Raw genomic sequence first — 17454 nt, 5'->3', positions numbered from 1 at the left:
CTCTTTTCATGTACTGTTGAAACCTAACTTGAAGGACTTTGAGCATTACCTTGCTAGCATGCAAAATGAGAGCAATGGTAGTTTGAATATTCTTTGGCATTGCCCCTTCTTTGGCATTGAAATGAAAAGTGACCTTTTCCAGTCCTGTGCCCATGACTGAGTTTTCCAAATTTGTTGGCATATTGACTGCAGCATTTTAATAGTATCATCTTCTGGATTTGAAATAGCTCAGCTGAAATTCTATCACCGCCTCTTGCTTTATTGGTAGTAATGCCTCCTAAGGCTTACTTGACTTCATACTCCAGGATGTCTGGCTCTAGGTGAGTGACCACACCATTGTGGTTATCTGGGTCATTAAGACCTTTTTGTAGAGTTCTTATGTGAATCTTGCCACCTCTTCTTAATCTCTTCTGCTTCTGTTAGGTCCTTGATATTTCTGTCCGTTATTATCTCCATCCTTGCAAGAAATGTTGCCTAGATAGCTCCACAGTTTTCTTGAAGAGATATCTAGACTTTTCCATTCTGTTGTTTTCCTCTACTTCTTTGGACTTTTCTTTGAAGAAGGCCTTCTTATCTCTCCTTGCTATTCGCTGGAACTCTGCATTCAGTTGGGTATGTCTTCACCTTTCCCCCTTGCTTTTTCTTTCTCTTCTTTCATCAGCTATGTGTAATACCTCCTCAGACAACCACTTTGACTTCTTGCATTTCTTTTTCTTTGGTATGGTTTTGGTCACTGACTCCTGTACAGTGTTCCAAACCTCTGTCCATAGTTCTTCAGGCACTCTGTCTACCAGATCCAATCCCTTGAATCTGTTCGTCACCTCCACTGTATAATCATAAGGGACTTGATTTAGGTCATACCTGAATGGCCTATGGTTTTCTACTTTCTTCAGTTTAAGCCTGAATTTTGTTGCAATAAGGAGCTCATGATCTGAGCCACAATCAGATCCATATCTTGGTTTTGCTGACTGTATAGAACTTCTCCATATTCCACTGCAAAGAATATAATCAAATCTGATTTCAGTATTAACCATCTGGTGATGTCCATGTGTAGTATTTTCTCTTGTGTTGTTGAAAGAGGTGTTTGCTATGACCAGTATGTGCTCTTGACAAAACTTTCAGCCTTTTCCCTGCTTCATTTTGTATTCCAAGGCCAAACATGCCTGTTATTCCAGGTATCTCTTGGCTTCCTACTTTTGCACTCCAATCCCCTATCATGAAAGTACATCTTTGTTTGTTGTTAGTTCTAGCAGATCTTCGAGGTCTTCATAGAACTGTTCAGCTTCAACTTCTTCTGCATTAGTGTTTGGGGCATCGACTTTTGATTACTGGATATTGAATGGTTTGCCTTGGAAAAAAACTGGGATCATACTTTCTCTTTTAGATTGTACCCAATTACTGCATTTTGGACTCTTGTAGACTATGAGGACTACTTCATCTCTTCTAAGGGAATCTTTCCCACAGTGGTAGATATAATGGTCACCTGAATTAAATTTGCCCATTCTCATCGATTTTAGTTCACTGATTCCTAACATGTGGATGTTCACTCTTGCCATCTCCCGCTTGACCATGTGCAGTTTACCTTGATTCATGGACCTAACAGGCCAGGTTCCTGTGCAGTACTGTTCTTTACAGCGTTGAATTACCACCAGACACCTAAACAGCCGAGCATCGTTTCCGCTTTGGTCCAGTGGCTCCATTCTTTCTGGAGCTATTAATAATTACCTTCTGCTCTTCCCCATTAGCATCTTGAACACCTTCTGACCTTGGGGGGCTCAGCTTCCAGTGTCGTGTCTTTTTGTCTTATCATATCGTGCTGTTCATGGGGTTCTTGTGGCAAAAATATTCGAGTGGTTTGCCATTCCCTCCTCCAGTGGACCGTGCTTTGTCAGAACTCTTCACTATGACTCATCCATCTTGGGTGATGCTGCATTGCATGGCTTGTTGCTTCATTGAGTTATGCAAGCCCCTTTGCCAGGACAAGGCTGAGATCCATGAAGGGAATAACCTCTATAAACATAAACCTCTACTAAAACGAGTTAGGAGACGAGAAGAGGGAGCTCTCATGGCCTGAGATTTATAGCAGAGGCCAACAGGGAGAAGAAACACTCTTTTCCTGACCCGACTCAGTGAATGGAAAGCCATGAACTCTTCTCCCAGAAGAGGAAGCCCTCCAACTTCCTTTTCCCTCAGTAGAAGTCTTCTCCTTTTCCTGTGTGGGAACTTAGATGTGGCTCACCGTGTTTACAGACCCCCAACTCACAGTTCTCTTCTGATCCCAAGCAAAATAACCCGTCATTGTTGTTGTTGTTTAGTTGCTAGGTCCTGTCTGACCTTTTGGTGACCCCATGGACTGTGGTCCACCAGGCTCCTCTGTGGGATTTCCCAGGTCACCGTCTTTATTTTAGGTTAACAGTGGGATCCATAGGCAGTTTTTCAGTATATAGATAGTTTGCCCAGAGCTCACTTTTCATGTACTTTTTCCTTAATTTCATGGAATCTCTGGTGAACAGCTTAGGCCTACTGATTTATTTAAGTGTTGTTAACATTTTTTGTTTTCAAGGAGCTAGGGTATGTTGAATCTTACAGACCAATGGCTGGGGTTGAAAATCTTCCATTCGTAGTTTAGAATCTCATGACTTGATGAGGACTTTTAAAAATCATTGTACATGTACCATAGCCTTCACTTCAACCTAGAGATTTTCTGCTACAACACCTATTTCTGTAAGAAAAATTAGCTTTTATCTAATCAGTAAATAAGGGAGTTTGGTTCATTTAATGTGAAGTGGTACCAGCTCGTGTGCAACTTCTCTTCGATAAAAACAGCCACAAGAAGTGGAACAGAATAACCTTGGAAGGAAAGGGAAATACCCTCAACCTACCTTCTGCAGAAACCTATTGACATTAAAAAATTTTTCTCTGAATGTTAGCTTCTGAGTGTGCAGTCAAATATTCCTCCGTGTTTATGGGTTTGGATATTGTTTTCTCACAGTCCAGTCATTTGGTTGCTTTGTGTGTTAAAGTCTATTTTCTTAATAATAAAGTTATTATGTTTTGCTTTTTATTATGTGCTGTTTTTCTTTATCTGTATCAATGTTTTTTTGATCTTAAACCCTGTGATATCATGTTATGTTGATACAACCTTCATTTTTGGTAGCATTTGCATGCTATGCCTTTTTCATACCAGTACATACCTAAATGTCTAATGAAAACTATCTTAACTGTAAAATACATACTTTCAGGATAGTTTTCATTAGACATTTATATTTTAACCAGCCTAGAGTTAGATTTTCGTTAAAAACCCAATCTGATAAATCTCTCGGTTAAGAAATAGTTGAAAGTATTATATTTATCTTTTATTATTTTTATATTTGGGATTCTTTCTACAAGTTTATTTTTTTGACTGTTGATGTTGGCCAGTCATTTTGTTTACTACTTGACTTTGCTCCTATGCTTTGCTGCATTGATACAGATAATCCTTTAGTCACTCTGCAAGTTGAGAAACTATAAGATATAATATAGCTTTAATTAAATAGCGTTACTTTTTAATATACATAATTAGCTGTAAGTTAACCAAATGTAAGGTCTCTACTTTCTGTCCTCCAAACAAACAAACAAACAAACAAACAAACAAACCAGACTCAGCACACTTTATCTATTGAATGTTCTCATTACAATATAATATATTCTTGTCTAGAGTTTATTTTTTATATCTTTTTCATTGTTGGAGTTATAATTTCCTTAAAAAAAAAATTTTTTTTTATTATTTATTTCTTTTTGGCCGTGCTGGTCCTCGTTGCTGCCCCAGCTTTCTCTCGTTGAGCGGGCGGGGCTCCTCTCCGTGTGCGGTGTGTGGGCTTCACATTGCCGTGGGCTCTCCTTGCTGAGCACGAGCTCTAGGGCGTGAGAGCTTCCGCAGTTGGGGCACACGGGCTCAGCGTCGAGGCTTGTGGTCCCTGGAGCTCGGGCTCCGTAGTTATGGCACAGCGGCTGAGGTGTTCTGCGGCATGTGGAATCTTACCGCAGCAGGGATCAAACCTGTGCCCCTGGCATTGGTGGGCAGATTCTTAACCACTGCACTGCCAGGGAAGTCCTATCATTTGCTTTTATAATTAATAATTAATATAATTAGCTAGTATTTTATACATTAATTTTAGACTGTCTTTTAGGACACTCTCTTAGGAAAATTAAAAATGAGCACCGGCTCCCAGCTCTGACTTCCCATCGAGGTTCCCCAGGTCCTGGCGGCTTGCGTTTCCTCCTGGGCCAACTCTGATGGCAGTTTCCTGATGCGGACACCTAGTCCCAGTTGTATCATAAGTCATCACTCCTCTCTAATTAATGTGTTGCCAGCATTTCCACTCTTTCCTTTCTGTGCATTTTACGTTTCTATGCAAGCTGTAATTACCAATTATAATGCTCTTGTCTTTTCTGCTCCTTGTGCTATTTTTACACAAACTCTGTCCCTACCACCCAGTTTTCTTACCTTAGTGTGAGATTTTTCTGAACTCAAAATTTGCCAGGACTTAAACAAGAAATGTGTGTGTGTGGCTATCAATCTAGGCTGGCAGTAGGGTTGCCCAGGTTGTGTACTACAAAATTCCATTCACTTGAAGTGTGTTGGGCTTGGTGGCCTCTGGCATTTCATGGTATCTGACTAGTGCAGACAATTGACCAGTTGAAAGAGTTAAATAGTCCTGTGAGGCTTTTAATTTTCAATAGCAGTGTTGTTTACTAGTCCAGCTAGTAGGGGGCTGTATACTGATCTGGCCTTACGGGCCCCGGAGAGACTGTCACCCTCCTGGCCTCAGATCCATACCATGACTGCAGTTTCCAAAACTGCCTCAATTTGAGGGAATTAGCCTGCTTTCTGTAGCAAGCACACAGCAATTTTAGGATCAGCTAGATTTATAAAACTCATAAGACTAGAAGCTGTATAGCTCTAGTCAAACTACATAGCTCTAGTTTTATCAACTTTGTGAGAGATTTCAGGGTAGGGGAAAACACAGGACAGAGGTGGGCATGGCCTGAATCAGCCTTGAATGTTCATTGGAAGGACTGATGCTGAAGTTCCAATACTTTAGCCGCCTGATGTGAAAATACCCTGATGTTGGGAAGGATTGAGGGCAGGAGAAGGGAGTGATAGAAGATGAGATGGTTGGATGGCATCACCAATTCAATGGATGTGAACTTGGGTAAACTCCAGGAGATGATGACGGACAGGGAGGCCTGGTGTGCTGCAGTCATGGGGTCACTAAGAGTTGGACATGACTTGGCAACTGAACAACAGCAACAACAACAAAGCTACAAACAGGGGCTGACATCTTTTGCAGTTGCTGATAGTCATTAGCTTCCAGGTCCTAGCTAGGGGATGCCTGGCTGCAAATTACTTGGAAGCAGAATCTCATGTTGTTAACTCATTCACAATTCTTCCAGCCTGTGTGTGGTTCATTAGTCAGGAGTTCCTGTAAGTGATGTTGCTTGGGGAAAAACCTGAAGTTTTACTTTCATAAGTTTTAAAGGATACAGAGCTTAGGGGAAGGTGAGCCCAGGATTTCAGGTTTGCATTGTCTTTTCTTCAGTTACTTAGCAGATAGAAACACTTGAAACTTTCTCTTTCTGCTTTTCTTCTTCCAAACATTTTTAAAAATTTTATTTTTAATTGGAGGATAATTGCTTTACAATGTTGTGTTGGTTTCTGCTCTACAACAATGTGAACCAGCTATAGATGTACATATGTCCCCTCCCTCTTGAGTCTCTCTGCTGCCTCACCTATCCCACACCTCTAGATTGTCACCGTGTGCTAGGCTGGGATCCTTGTGTTATGTAGCAGCTTCCTACTAGCTATCTGTTTTATACATAGTACTGTATATATGTCAGTGCTCCCCTGTCAGTTCACCCCACCCTGTCCTTACCCCACTGTGTCCACAAGTCTGTTCTCTCCATCTGCATCTCTATTTGTGCCATGAAAGATAGGCTCATCTATATCATTTTTCTAGATTCCATATATATGTGCATTATACAATATTTATTTTTCTCTTCCTGACTTACTTCACTCTGTATGACAGACTCTAGGATCATCTACCTCAATACAACTGGCTCAATTCTGTTCCTTTTTATAGCTGAGTAATATTCCATTGTGTATATGTACCAAACATTTTTTTTGTACCATTTTTTTTACAATTTTATTTTATTTTGCTTTTATTCTTTGTCTGCTCTTTTAGTTTCTTTATGAATCAAGCATTTTTAAGGAAAAAGTCTTTATTGTAACCTTAGATTTCAAGAGGAAGCAGCTAAATATATTCAGCTGACGATACATAATGCTTCTCTGTTGGCTCAGTGGTAAAGGATGTTGCTTGTCAATGCAGGAGATGCCAGTTTGATCCCTGAGTCAGGAAGATCCCCTGGAGAAGGAAATGGCAACCCACTCCAGTATTCTTGCCTGGGAAACTCCATGGACAGGCAAGCCTGGCAGGCTGCAGTCCGTAGGGTCGCCAGAGAGTCAGACATGCCTTAGCAACTAAAGAACAACAATAAATAGTTAATGAAAAGTTCCAAGAAAGTTATTGACTGTCTATTAAATTAATATATATTGCTCATTATCTCATAATTATCTTTAAAAATGGAATAAAAGTAATTTTCCCTGGAAAAACAAAATGTAATATAATGGGTGAAAAAACTCACTCCTTTGTTTTATAGAAAGAGCATAAAAGGTGTTTCTTTGTCTTTTTTTCAAAGAGAACATTTCCATATGAGTGAACAGAGAGGAAGGGAGTGCCAGACTTTATTTTTTGGGGCTCCAAAGTCACTGCAGATGTTGATTGCAGCCATGAAATTAAAAGACGCTTACTCCTTGGAAGGAAAGTCATGACCAACCTAGACGGTACATTAAAAAGCAGAGACATTACCTTGCTAACAAAGGTCCATCTGGTCAAGGCTATGGTTTTTCTAGTGGCCATGTATGGATATGAGAGTTGGACTGGGAAAAAAGCTGAGTGCCGAAAAATTGATGTTTTTGAACTATGGTGTTGGAGAAGACTCTTGAGAGTCCCTGGGACTGCAAGATGATCCAGCCAGTCCATCCTAAAGGAGATCAGTCCTGGGTATTCATTGGAAGGACTGATGTTGAAGCTGAAACTCCAATACTTTGGCCACCTCATGCGAAGGTAGAAAAGACCCTCATTGGAAAAGACCCTGATGCTGGGAGGGATTGGGGGCAGGAGGAGGAGGGGACGACAGAGGATGAGATGGCTGGATGGCATCACCGACTCGATGGGCATGAGTTTGAGTAAACTCCGGGAGTTGGTGATGGACAGGGAGGCCTGGCGTGCTGCGATTCATGGGGTCGCAAACAGTCGGACAGGACTGAGCGACTGAACTGACTGACTGACTGGTATAAAGGATTAGTATTAGTATACAGGGTGGAGTCTATTTTAAAATGCTTCTAGTTAATAAACACACATCAGTTCAGTTCAGTCGTTCACACATAAATTGAACAAATAATTCTTGAGTTTAAAAAATTTGATGTTGCAAAGGAGTACATATACTTCTTTATGCTCATTGTATATGTGCATTTGTATTTTAAATAGCTTAATTTGAAGCTATTGTGATTTTGGTTTTTATGTCCCATGAAAGATAGTACTGTATCACCTCAATACTTTGATGAAAAGAGCACAAATCACCCAAGACCTTAAATTTAAATGAAAAATAATGCTTAAAAAATAGTTACTTAAACAATTTCAAGAAAAAACACTAACACAGCTAAAAGAATTCTATATAAAATTCTTCTGGATTTACTTTTAAGAAGTAGATGCTTATTTGTTAAATTCCAATTATTACTTTGAAAGGGATTCTTCTAAAACCTTTATGTTCTTGGACAAGTAGTCCCTTGAATTTTATTAATATTGATAACTTCTTATGGATTCATTTATTTCTATCTTGCCTAGTTTCAAATTACAAATTATGAAGAAAGTTGAATGACTCGATGTAACCATAGTCTTTATGCATTGACTCTGGCACAAACAGAAATAGCATTTTATATTTGTCAGTGAGTGTTTACTGTTTCTGTGTTTATAAAGAATGATTCATTTTATTAAGTATTTATTACTGGAAACAATTAACTAGAAGTTAATATAAATTGATAAAAATAATTGCAATATTTTAATTGTATCTTTTAAAAATTTATTTTTTAATTGAAGAATAATTGCTTTACAGAGTTTTGCTGTTTTCTGTCAAACCTCAGCATGAATCAGCCATAGGTATACATACGTCCCCTCCCTTTAGAGCTTCGCTCCCATCTCCCTCCCATCCCACCCCTCTAGGTTGATTCAGAGCCCCATTTGAGTTTCCTGAGCCACCCAGCAAATTCCTGTTGGCTATCTATTTTACATATGGTGATGTAAGTTTCCATGTTACAACTTCCATACATCTCACCCTCTCCTCCTGTCTCCCCATGTCCACAAGTCTATTCTCTCTGTCTGTTTCTCCATTGCTACCCTGTAAGTAAATTCTTAAGTACTATTTTTCTAGATTCTGTATATATGCTTTAGAATATAGTATTTATCTTTCTCTTTCTGACTTACTTCACTCTGTATAATAAGTTCTAGGTTCATCCACCTCATTAGAACTGACTTAAAGGCATTCCTTTTATGGATGAGTAATATTCCATTGTGTATATACACCACAACTTCTTTATCCATTCATCTGTCGATGGACATCTAGGTGGCTTCCATGTTCTAGCTTTTATAAATAGTGGTGCAGTGAACAATGGGATACATGTGTATTTTTCAATTTTGGTTTCCTCAGGGTGTATGCCTAGGCGTGGGAATGCTGGGTCGTATGGTGGTTTTATTCCTAGGTTTTTAAGAACTCTCCATACCATCTTCTACAGTGGCTGTATCAATTTACATTCCCACCAACAGTGCAAGAGTGTTCCCTTTTCTTGACACCCTCTCAGCATTTATTGTTTGTAGACTTTTTGATGATGGCCATTCTGACCGGTGTGAGGTGATATCTCATTGCAGTTTTGATTTGCATTTCTCTAATAATGAGCGATGTTGAGCATCTTTTCATGTGTTTGTTAGCCATCTGTATGTCTTCTTTGGAGAAACGTCTGTTTAGGTCTTCTTCCCACTTTTTGATTGGGTTGTTTGTTTTTCTGGTATTGAGTTGTATGAGCTGCTTGTATATTTTGGAAATTAGTCCTTTGTCAGTTGTTTTATTTGCCATTATTTTCTCCCATTCTGAGGGTTGTCTTTTCACAGGAAGGAAGAAGAAAGAAAAAAAGAAAAAAGAAAAAAAGAAAACTCCACAGAACTGCAGAAGCCCAATGTAGTGGCAGAGATTTATAACAACAATAAAAAGTAACTGAATATACACATATACATATACACCCATAAGCAAAATCAAAACAGTCCAACAAAAGTAAAGTACAGTAGGTTGACCTGGCAAACAAAGGATACCAAAAATTCTATCTACCAGTTAAGAACAAAACTAACTAAAGCACAAACTGCAAAACAAAACTAAAGCAAGTTTCCAGTTGGGAAATAAAACAATGAAAATAAAACTAACAAATATGTTGAGAGGAAAGGAAAGAAAGAAAAGAAAGAAAGACTAGATATGCAAAGTTAAATAGAGGTAGATAAAGAATATTTATATACATTAAAGGTTAACTACAAGGCGAAAAGAACAGTAAGAAAAGCAAACAAAGGAATAAATGTAGAAAAAATGATAGGTTTAAAAAATTAAGAATTAAAATTAAAAAAATAAAAAGAAAAAAGAAAACTCCACAGAACTGCAAAAGCCCAACATAGAGGCAGAGATTTATAACAACAGTAAAAAAAAAAAAAAGTGACTGAGGGGAAAAAAAAGCTCAAAAACTTAATTAGATTTCATAGTGCCAGTAAAGTCAACAACTACAACAGATGGTGGGGAGGAAGGAAAGAGAAAGAAAAAAGAATCTGAAAGAATTTACAGAACAAATCAAAACATGGGAATAATAAGCGCTTTTCTTGAGTCACTGCTGTCAGAGTCCTTTCGCTTGCTGGGAGTCACAGTCCACCTCACCTCCCTAGGATGCCCTTCAACTGGTACTGACTGATCTCTAGACCTGTTGTGGGGGCAGGTCAGATTCTAATCTGGTTCTACTCCTGTGTGTTCTTTCCTCCAATGTCCACAGCTGTCAGAACTAGTGCGTTTTCTTTTGTGGGAGCTCTCAATGGCCTTTTATAAATTCCATAGACACAGAGTCTGCTTAGTTGATTGTGTTGATTTAATCTGCAGCTTATACAGCTGGTGGGAGGGTTTTGGGTCTTCCTTAGCCACACTGACCCCGGGTTTCAGTTGTGGTTTTATCTTCACCTCTGCATGTAGGTCGTCCACTGGGGTTTGCTCCTGAGGCTGCCCTGGAGGACTTGGGTTTGCCCCAGTGAGGGCCAGGTGTGGAGGTGGCGCAGCTGCTTGGGTTGCAGGGACTCTGGCAGCACCAGGTACTCAGGGGAGTTGGCGGCTGGGCAGCAGGAAATATATTGTTCTAGAAGGTTATGGCAAGCAGTATTTGCCAATACACTCCAGTATTCTCTCCTGGAGAACCCCCTGACAGAGAAGCCTGGCAGGCCACAGTCTACAGGTTCACAAAGAGTTGGACACGACCGAAGCGACCCTGTCTGCATAGACGCAAGATTTTCTTTTTTGCCTGTGGCAGCTCTGCCCCAGTGAGCATTGAGCATGAAGGTGTTGCGGCGGCTTGGCTTGCAGGGACCCCGGCAGCACAACGTGTGCAGGGACTCGGGCTGCCTCCGCTGCAGGACTTATGGCTGGCCATCAGAAGGCCGCCTTGGCCAGTCTTTCTCCACAGCCCCGCCCGTGCAGGCACTTAGAGGGCTCCCTTGCCTGGGGCCCTTCTCTGTTGTTTGGCACATCAGGCACATAGAGGGGGCCCCCTGGCTGGGGTCCCGTTCTGTAGATCAGCACATCAGTCACTTAAAGCAGCACCCTGGATGGGGTCCTACTCTGCAGTTCAATGCATCAGGCGTTTGACGCTCCAGCCTATTGTTCAGCTGCCAGTGCTGGCGTGTGGGGAGAGAGAGGCTATGGTGCTGGCTCCACCCACTGCGTGACTCAGCAGTATTGCCTTGCTTTCATGACTGCCCAGCTTTCCTCCACAGACTTTTCCCACCACAGTCTCCTCCCTCACATCCTCTCGATCTACCTCTTCAAAGTCAACAGCAGCCCTCTCCCTGGAATTTTTCCACAATCCCTAAACTCCAGCTCCCGGCTGTGGCGCCTTCCAGGGGACCTGTGTCTCTGTCCAGGGTTATATAAGGCTGCAGCAAGGACTGTCTGATTCTCATTCCATTTAGGCTGCCATGGATCAGCTTCTTCACTTGCAGCCTTAAATGTTTCTCCTCTGACTCAGACAGTTGCCCCAGTGTGGGGATTGGACCCCTGCTTCAGTTCCCCCACCTGCTGGGGGCATGTCCAGTCCTACTAACACTCCTGTTTCCCCATAGTTCCTTCATCCTACTGAGTTTTACGTGCTTCTGTGTATTCTTTTCCACTGGTATTGTCCTCCTGTCTGCTCTCAGCTGATGTTCTGCTGATGGAATTCTGAGTCTGAAGGATTCCTGATGTATCCGTGGAGATGTGCTCCACGTCCACCTACTCCTCTGCCATCTTGTTCTCTCTGTATGTGTTTTGAGCTTTTTAAAGATCATGTTAAGGAAAAATGAATGGTATTCTAATTGTTACCTTTTATATTATTTTGCAGGTGTATTTTCTTGATTATGAATCAGTACCATTTGGTCAGAAAATGGAAAAGGTAATGCAGATTAGAGAGTTTGCCAAGGAAGCGAAAAAAAGAAATATTTTACTCTTTGGCCTTCTCATATATTTCCCACAGGTAGGTAAAAATGTTGGTAAGATTGTATATTCTGTAGACTACAGTTTTTTTAGTGGGAATCTTATTTTGTTAAAAGCAAAGAAATATTAATGAAATTTTGGGCTGGAAAATTATTTATCTATTCATGTTCTGAAGCAGTTGGAAGCTCTTGTTTCTAAGGAAAAATTAAAAATCAAAACGAGTGTTTTGATAGGGGGGGGAAGATGAAAATTGGCGAATATCTTATACAGAGTAGCCCATATAGAATTGCCAGATATGGAAACAAAAAAAAAATAGAATCCCCAGTTATTTGAGTTTCAAATAAATATTAATTTTGAATACATCCTAGTTTTGGAGTTTGAAATTTGAATTTCATATTTAACTGGACTTTTGTGTTTAACTGGCAACCCTAAGGTCATGACTCTTAGCCGTTTGTATAATTTAATATATTTATTTCTTTGATGCTGTGCTAAAGATGTTGGTAATCAAGATTTTAATCACTTGAAAGTGGTGGCTGGCATACAGATTGCATGAGGGCATGGTATTTTACTAAAGGAAAACTCTTACTGTCACTGTCTTTTAATAGACAGTTACTTAAGCTGAAGGCAAAATGAATCAATGTTAGAGATTCTTTGTGCAGAGAAATGCTATTTAAATCAAATTGTTTCGAGAATCTGTTAGAGATAATGGATTTGCCCTTTGTTGTGCATAGACACCTTTTATGGAACTAGCAGAATGCTTTATGGTGTGTTAGAGGTGTACCACACAGAACTCAGGGAAGTTAAAATAGTCTGGAATGGTCTGGAATAAAAGTGATTGGGTACTGACTGTCCAGGGAATGAGAGGTATTTAAAGTTATATGGTTGATGACTAACATATATTGTTTATGAAATATTTAAGGTGCCTTTTTTAGCCTGAAGGTAACATTTCTTTGGAAACAAATGGATTTTAGTTAAGTGTAGGGGTCATCTTTTAGCCTATCTCTTGTTTTTCTGTAACTTTGAAGTGGTTTTCCTCTGTTTTCAACCTAGACAGGCATGACCTTCAGTCGGTCACAAGGACATGGCAAAGTTTAGTTCACTTAGGATCGTGGAATTGTAAAATGTTTGTCCTGTAGGGTTCCTGAAGTCAGCACAACCAAGGCCTGAAGAGCTACATGTACTTGCACAAGGTTATAAAACTGGCAGAGTAAGAGTAAGAACTCGGGTCTGTGTCTTCCTTCAGGAATGTTTCCTCTTCAATGTGTTGTCTTTGGGTATACTCTGGATTGGCATGGTGGGAAAAATAAGTCGGTTCTTTCTCTTGTGCCATGCGAGGGTGTCATAGAGGCTCGTGACTAATGCTCTGCTTTGCAGATATAAAATAGAGATGACTCGGAAACCGTATAAGCAGGGCATGGTGGAGCACACAGTTCTGGAACTCTCTGTCCTATGACTTGGACTAAGCACAAAGGGTCTGTAGCTGGCATTCCAGGGGAGGGTCTGGTTACCAGATGAAATAGAACATTAAATTTCAGACAAAAATTATATTTTAGCATAAGTATGTCCCAAATATTACATGGGACATATTTACACAAAATTTTTTGTTGTTATTCTGAATTTCAAGTATAATTGGACATCTTCTGTTTTTATATGCTAAACCTGGTGACACTTGCAGAGTGTTTACATAAAAATTACTCATTTTCCCACATGTGACATGTCTATGCTTTTATGAACTAGAATCCAGTGAGTATCTATGTGACTTTGTACCTGATTGGAAAAATGGCCTTGTTGAAAAGGAGGAGCCTTTGCAGCCCTCTGCTTGGTATCTGACTGCTCTTTCAAGCAAACTTGGATCTCCTAAGCCAGCTGTCTGCTAAGTTACCAAAAGTAACTTAGAAAAAGATGGTCCTGCAGTGGCTTCAGGATCTGTCTCTCGTTACTTTAGGATGCAAAGATAACTTACTTTAGCATTGCTTGTCTCTTCTTGACAATATAATAATGAAACGTGAAAATGTTTAAAAGGTAGGATTTACTTTTATTCTTAAATACAGAAATGTGAATTGACTCTTAACTTGCCCAACACATTTTATAGTGCATAATTCCACCTTAAGGAGCATTTCCAAAAGCTCCTGGGATATTTGTTGGATATGCCATTTGAAAAAGAGCTGTGCTTAAAAATTTGGGGAAGTGGCAGTGAATAGAGTTGAATAGGCTCCTTTAATTAGGGCTTCTCATGAACCTTTAGTATACTGATTTATCATTTCACAACTCCAAACTAGCAAAAATTTTCCATTTTCTCCTGTAACACTTAACCGTAGATAAATCATGGGACTAATGTTCCCTAAAAGAAACTTTGAGAAACACTGCTCACAAATACACCATAAGTAAAGAAACCACTACTCCTGCACAGTCTTTTTATGTTTCTGTACTAATTTTCCCGTTTAATTGAAGCAGAACTTCTAACATTAGATGCCTACTTGACACTGTAAAGACCAAGAATATGAAGATGTATAAGGAGGAGTTTTTGTTCACTGTTCAGAGAAGAGTATTGGTTTCTGCTTTCCATGGTGCTGTGAGACACAACTTTTTATAGTGTTCATACACTGGACTTTGTTCCCCAAATCTGATTCTGTGCAAGCCATTGGGTGTTTTGTAGGTAGTTATCATGTATACTTTTAAGTCTCTGAGCAGTTTATACCTTTCTAGATTTCTTACACTTGTTTTTATAACATTAGCATCAAGTGCTTCTTCTTTGGGTAGGTTTTGGTCTATTAATAAGCCCCTACTTGGAAGACAGAATATTGAACTGACTTTCTGTGTCTGTGTTATATATATTTTCTTTCTGGCTTAAAGAAGACCTCTCTTGTTTTGTGTATGATGCTTCTGGTAATGTACATGGTCTTGATTTTGGGCCAAACCTTCACAGTGTTGATGTACAAGGTGTTTATATTTAAATAGAATTACATAGGTTTTTTTTTTTTTTCTTTTTAAACACAAGATGTTCTTAAACCTCTGTATTTGTACAGAGTTGTTTTACACACATGTATAGGGCTTTTTGTTGTTGTTAGTCGCTCAGTCGTGTATGACTCTCTGCAGCCCCATGGACTGCAGCATGCCAGGCTTCCCTATCCTTTACCATCTCCTGGAGCTTGCCCAAGGTCATGTGCATTGGTGCCATCCAACCACCTTGTCCTCTGTTATCCCCTTCTCCTCCTGTCTTCAACCTTTTCCAACATCAGAGTCTTTTCCAATGAGTTGACTCTTTGCATCAGGTGGCCAGAGTATTGGAGCTTCAGTTTTAGCATCAGTCCTTCCAGTGAATATTCCAGTGAATATTCAGGGTTGGTTTCCTCTAGGATTGACTGGTTTGATCTCCTTGCAGTTCAGGGGACTCCCAAGAGTCTTCTACAGTACCATAGTTCAAAAGCATCAATTCTTCAGCACTCAGCCTTCTTTATGGTCCAACTCTCACATCCATACACGACTACTGGAAAAATCATAGCTTTGACCATGTGGACCTTTCTCAGTAATGTCTCTGCTTTAAAACGCTGTCTAAGTTGTCAAAGCTTTTCTTCCAAGGAGCAAGTGTCTTTTAATTTCATGGCCGCAGTCACCATCTGCAGTGATTTTGGAACCCAAAAAATGAAGTCTGTCACTGTTTCCTTTGTTTCCCCATCTATTTGCCATGAATTGATGGGACCGGATGCCATGATCTTTGTTTTTTGAATGTTGAGTTTTAAGCCAGGTTTTTCACTCTCCTCTTTCACTTTCATCAAGAGGCTCTTCAGTTCCTCCTTGCTTTCTCCCTTAAGGGTGGTGTCATCTGTGTATCTGAGGTTATTGATATTTTCCCCAGCAACCTTGATTCCAGCTTGTGCTTCATCCAGTCCAGTATTTCAGATGATGTACTCTATATATAAGTTAAATAAGCAGGCAGACAATATACAGCCTTGATGAACTCCTTTCCCGACTTGGAACCAGTCTGTTGTTCCATGTCTGGTTGTAACTGTTGCTTCCTGACTTGCATACAGATTTCTCAGGAAGCAGGTAAGGTTTAGCCGGTAGTAGACTAGAATGACGGAGAAGGCAATGGCACCCCACTCCAGTGTTCTTGCCTGGAGAATCCCAGGGACCGAGGAGCCTGGGGGCTGCTGTCTATGGGGTTGCACAGAGTCGGACACGACTGAAGCACCTTAGCAGCAGAATTAGCACTCTAGAATGTTGATTACATTTGGTGAGTGAAGAATGGCCATTTGAAAAGTTTTCTCAGGTAACTGAAATCAGGTCTCCATGTTCATTAAAGGCTACTGTTATAAACACTCAAAAACTTTCAGTATAATAGAGCAGTTATATTGTTAAATATTCTTAGTTGTAAACAAAAAAAAAATGTTTCATTGATTGTTTACAAGACAGGTTTCATAAAGGTATTTTGTAGTTTTACAGAATTTCTCAAGTGTCACAGAACCAAAATTGGACACTGCGTATCCAGGAACAGGGCAGTTGACAGACATGGTCAGCGCACTGTGGGCCTGGGCTGAGAAAAGTGCCTTCCATTACTGTGGGTACATGACGTGCTGATGAACCGTGGGTAGGAATGCTACTGTAGCTGACCCAGGAAATGAGAAGGGCTTCCTAGATATAGTCGCCTTGTTTCTAGTGCCACTTCCACATTCTAAGTCTCTTCATGTGTGTAACAGTACCTGTTGCATTCCAATACTGTAGAATCTGGGGAAATGTAGCTTGGGTTTTTACTCTGCAGTCACTATTGCATAGAAGTGAAAGCTTGATTATGGTTAGGGCAGGCATTGCTTGAGCCACTTTGCAATATCAGCTCCGTCTATGTCATATGGAGTCTTGTCTTAGATTGAAATGAAATCAAACAGAGCACCATTAACGAGTTGTCTTTACATTCAGGATCTTGGTATTTGTCTCTATGAAGGCTTTCCATATGGTGTCTACTGCGGTTATACATTTTTAAGTACTATTTTGCATATGAACTTTTATTATAAGAATTTGGCAAAGTCTATAAAATTATTATCTGTAGAAGTTTTGTATTAAATCTTTGCATTTTACATGCTCAGGGCTTTAGAGATGACACAGGTTCATGGTTAAAGTGCTTCCAAAAGCTATTGTAACTGGTTATTTCTTAAATTGAACTAGTATCTTCCCCTTTAACTGAAAAACTAGGTGTATGACCTTAAACAAAGGATATAAGCTTTCTAGTGGAGGAGGCCCTGGCAACTCACTCCAGTATTCTAGCCTGGAGAATCCCGTGGACACAGGGTTGGGGCCCTAGTACATGCGGTTGCAGAGGGTTGGACACGACTGAAGTGACTTAGCACACACGCGTAAGCTTCCTAGGCTTTGGATTCTCCATTTCTAAAATGCAGAAGTCAGAACTGCAGTAAAGCCTTTGTTGGATGAGAAAGTGGACACATGAGAGGCGTGTGGGCTGTCTCAGGTTATGTGTTGACCGTCTCTCAGTCTGACCCAGAGCAATGCGGGAACTGGGCCTGGCTTTTCTGTCCTCTCCCTAGGGACTGTAAGCCTCACTATATTATTTACCTTATTTTACTGAGAATTACTCATTATTGT

The 17454-nt window shown here is 40.1% G+C and overlaps 1 protein-coding gene across 4 annotated transcripts in view; it reads left to right on the top strand.

Moving 5' to 3' along the window:
* Positions 1-17454, top strand: part of CRPPA (CDP-L-ribitol pyrophosphorylase A) — a 380133-nt gene that overhangs the window by 195865 nt on the left and 166814 nt on the right. For all 4 annotated transcript variants that reach the window (XR_010663637.1, XM_065938670.1, XM_065938671.1 and 1 more), the window contains exon 9: positions 11768-11899. Coding sequence is in view for 3 of the 4 variants with exons in the window: in XM_065938670.1 (XP_065794742.1) it covers positions 11768-11899 (132 nt within the window). In the remaining variant the exon portion in view is untranslated. The remainder of the gene's footprint in view (positions 1-11767; positions 11900-17454) is intronic.

Source organism: Muntiacus reevesi, chromosome 6 (assembly GCF_963930625.1).
Source record: "Muntiacus reevesi chromosome 6, mMunRee1.1, whole genome shotgun sequence".
Lineage (NCBI taxonomy): Eukaryota > Metazoa > Chordata > Mammalia > Artiodactyla > Cervidae > Muntiacus > Muntiacus reevesi.
The sequence above is the reverse complement of the archived record's forward strand: the minus strand, read 5'-3'. Positions and strand labels throughout refer to the sequence as shown.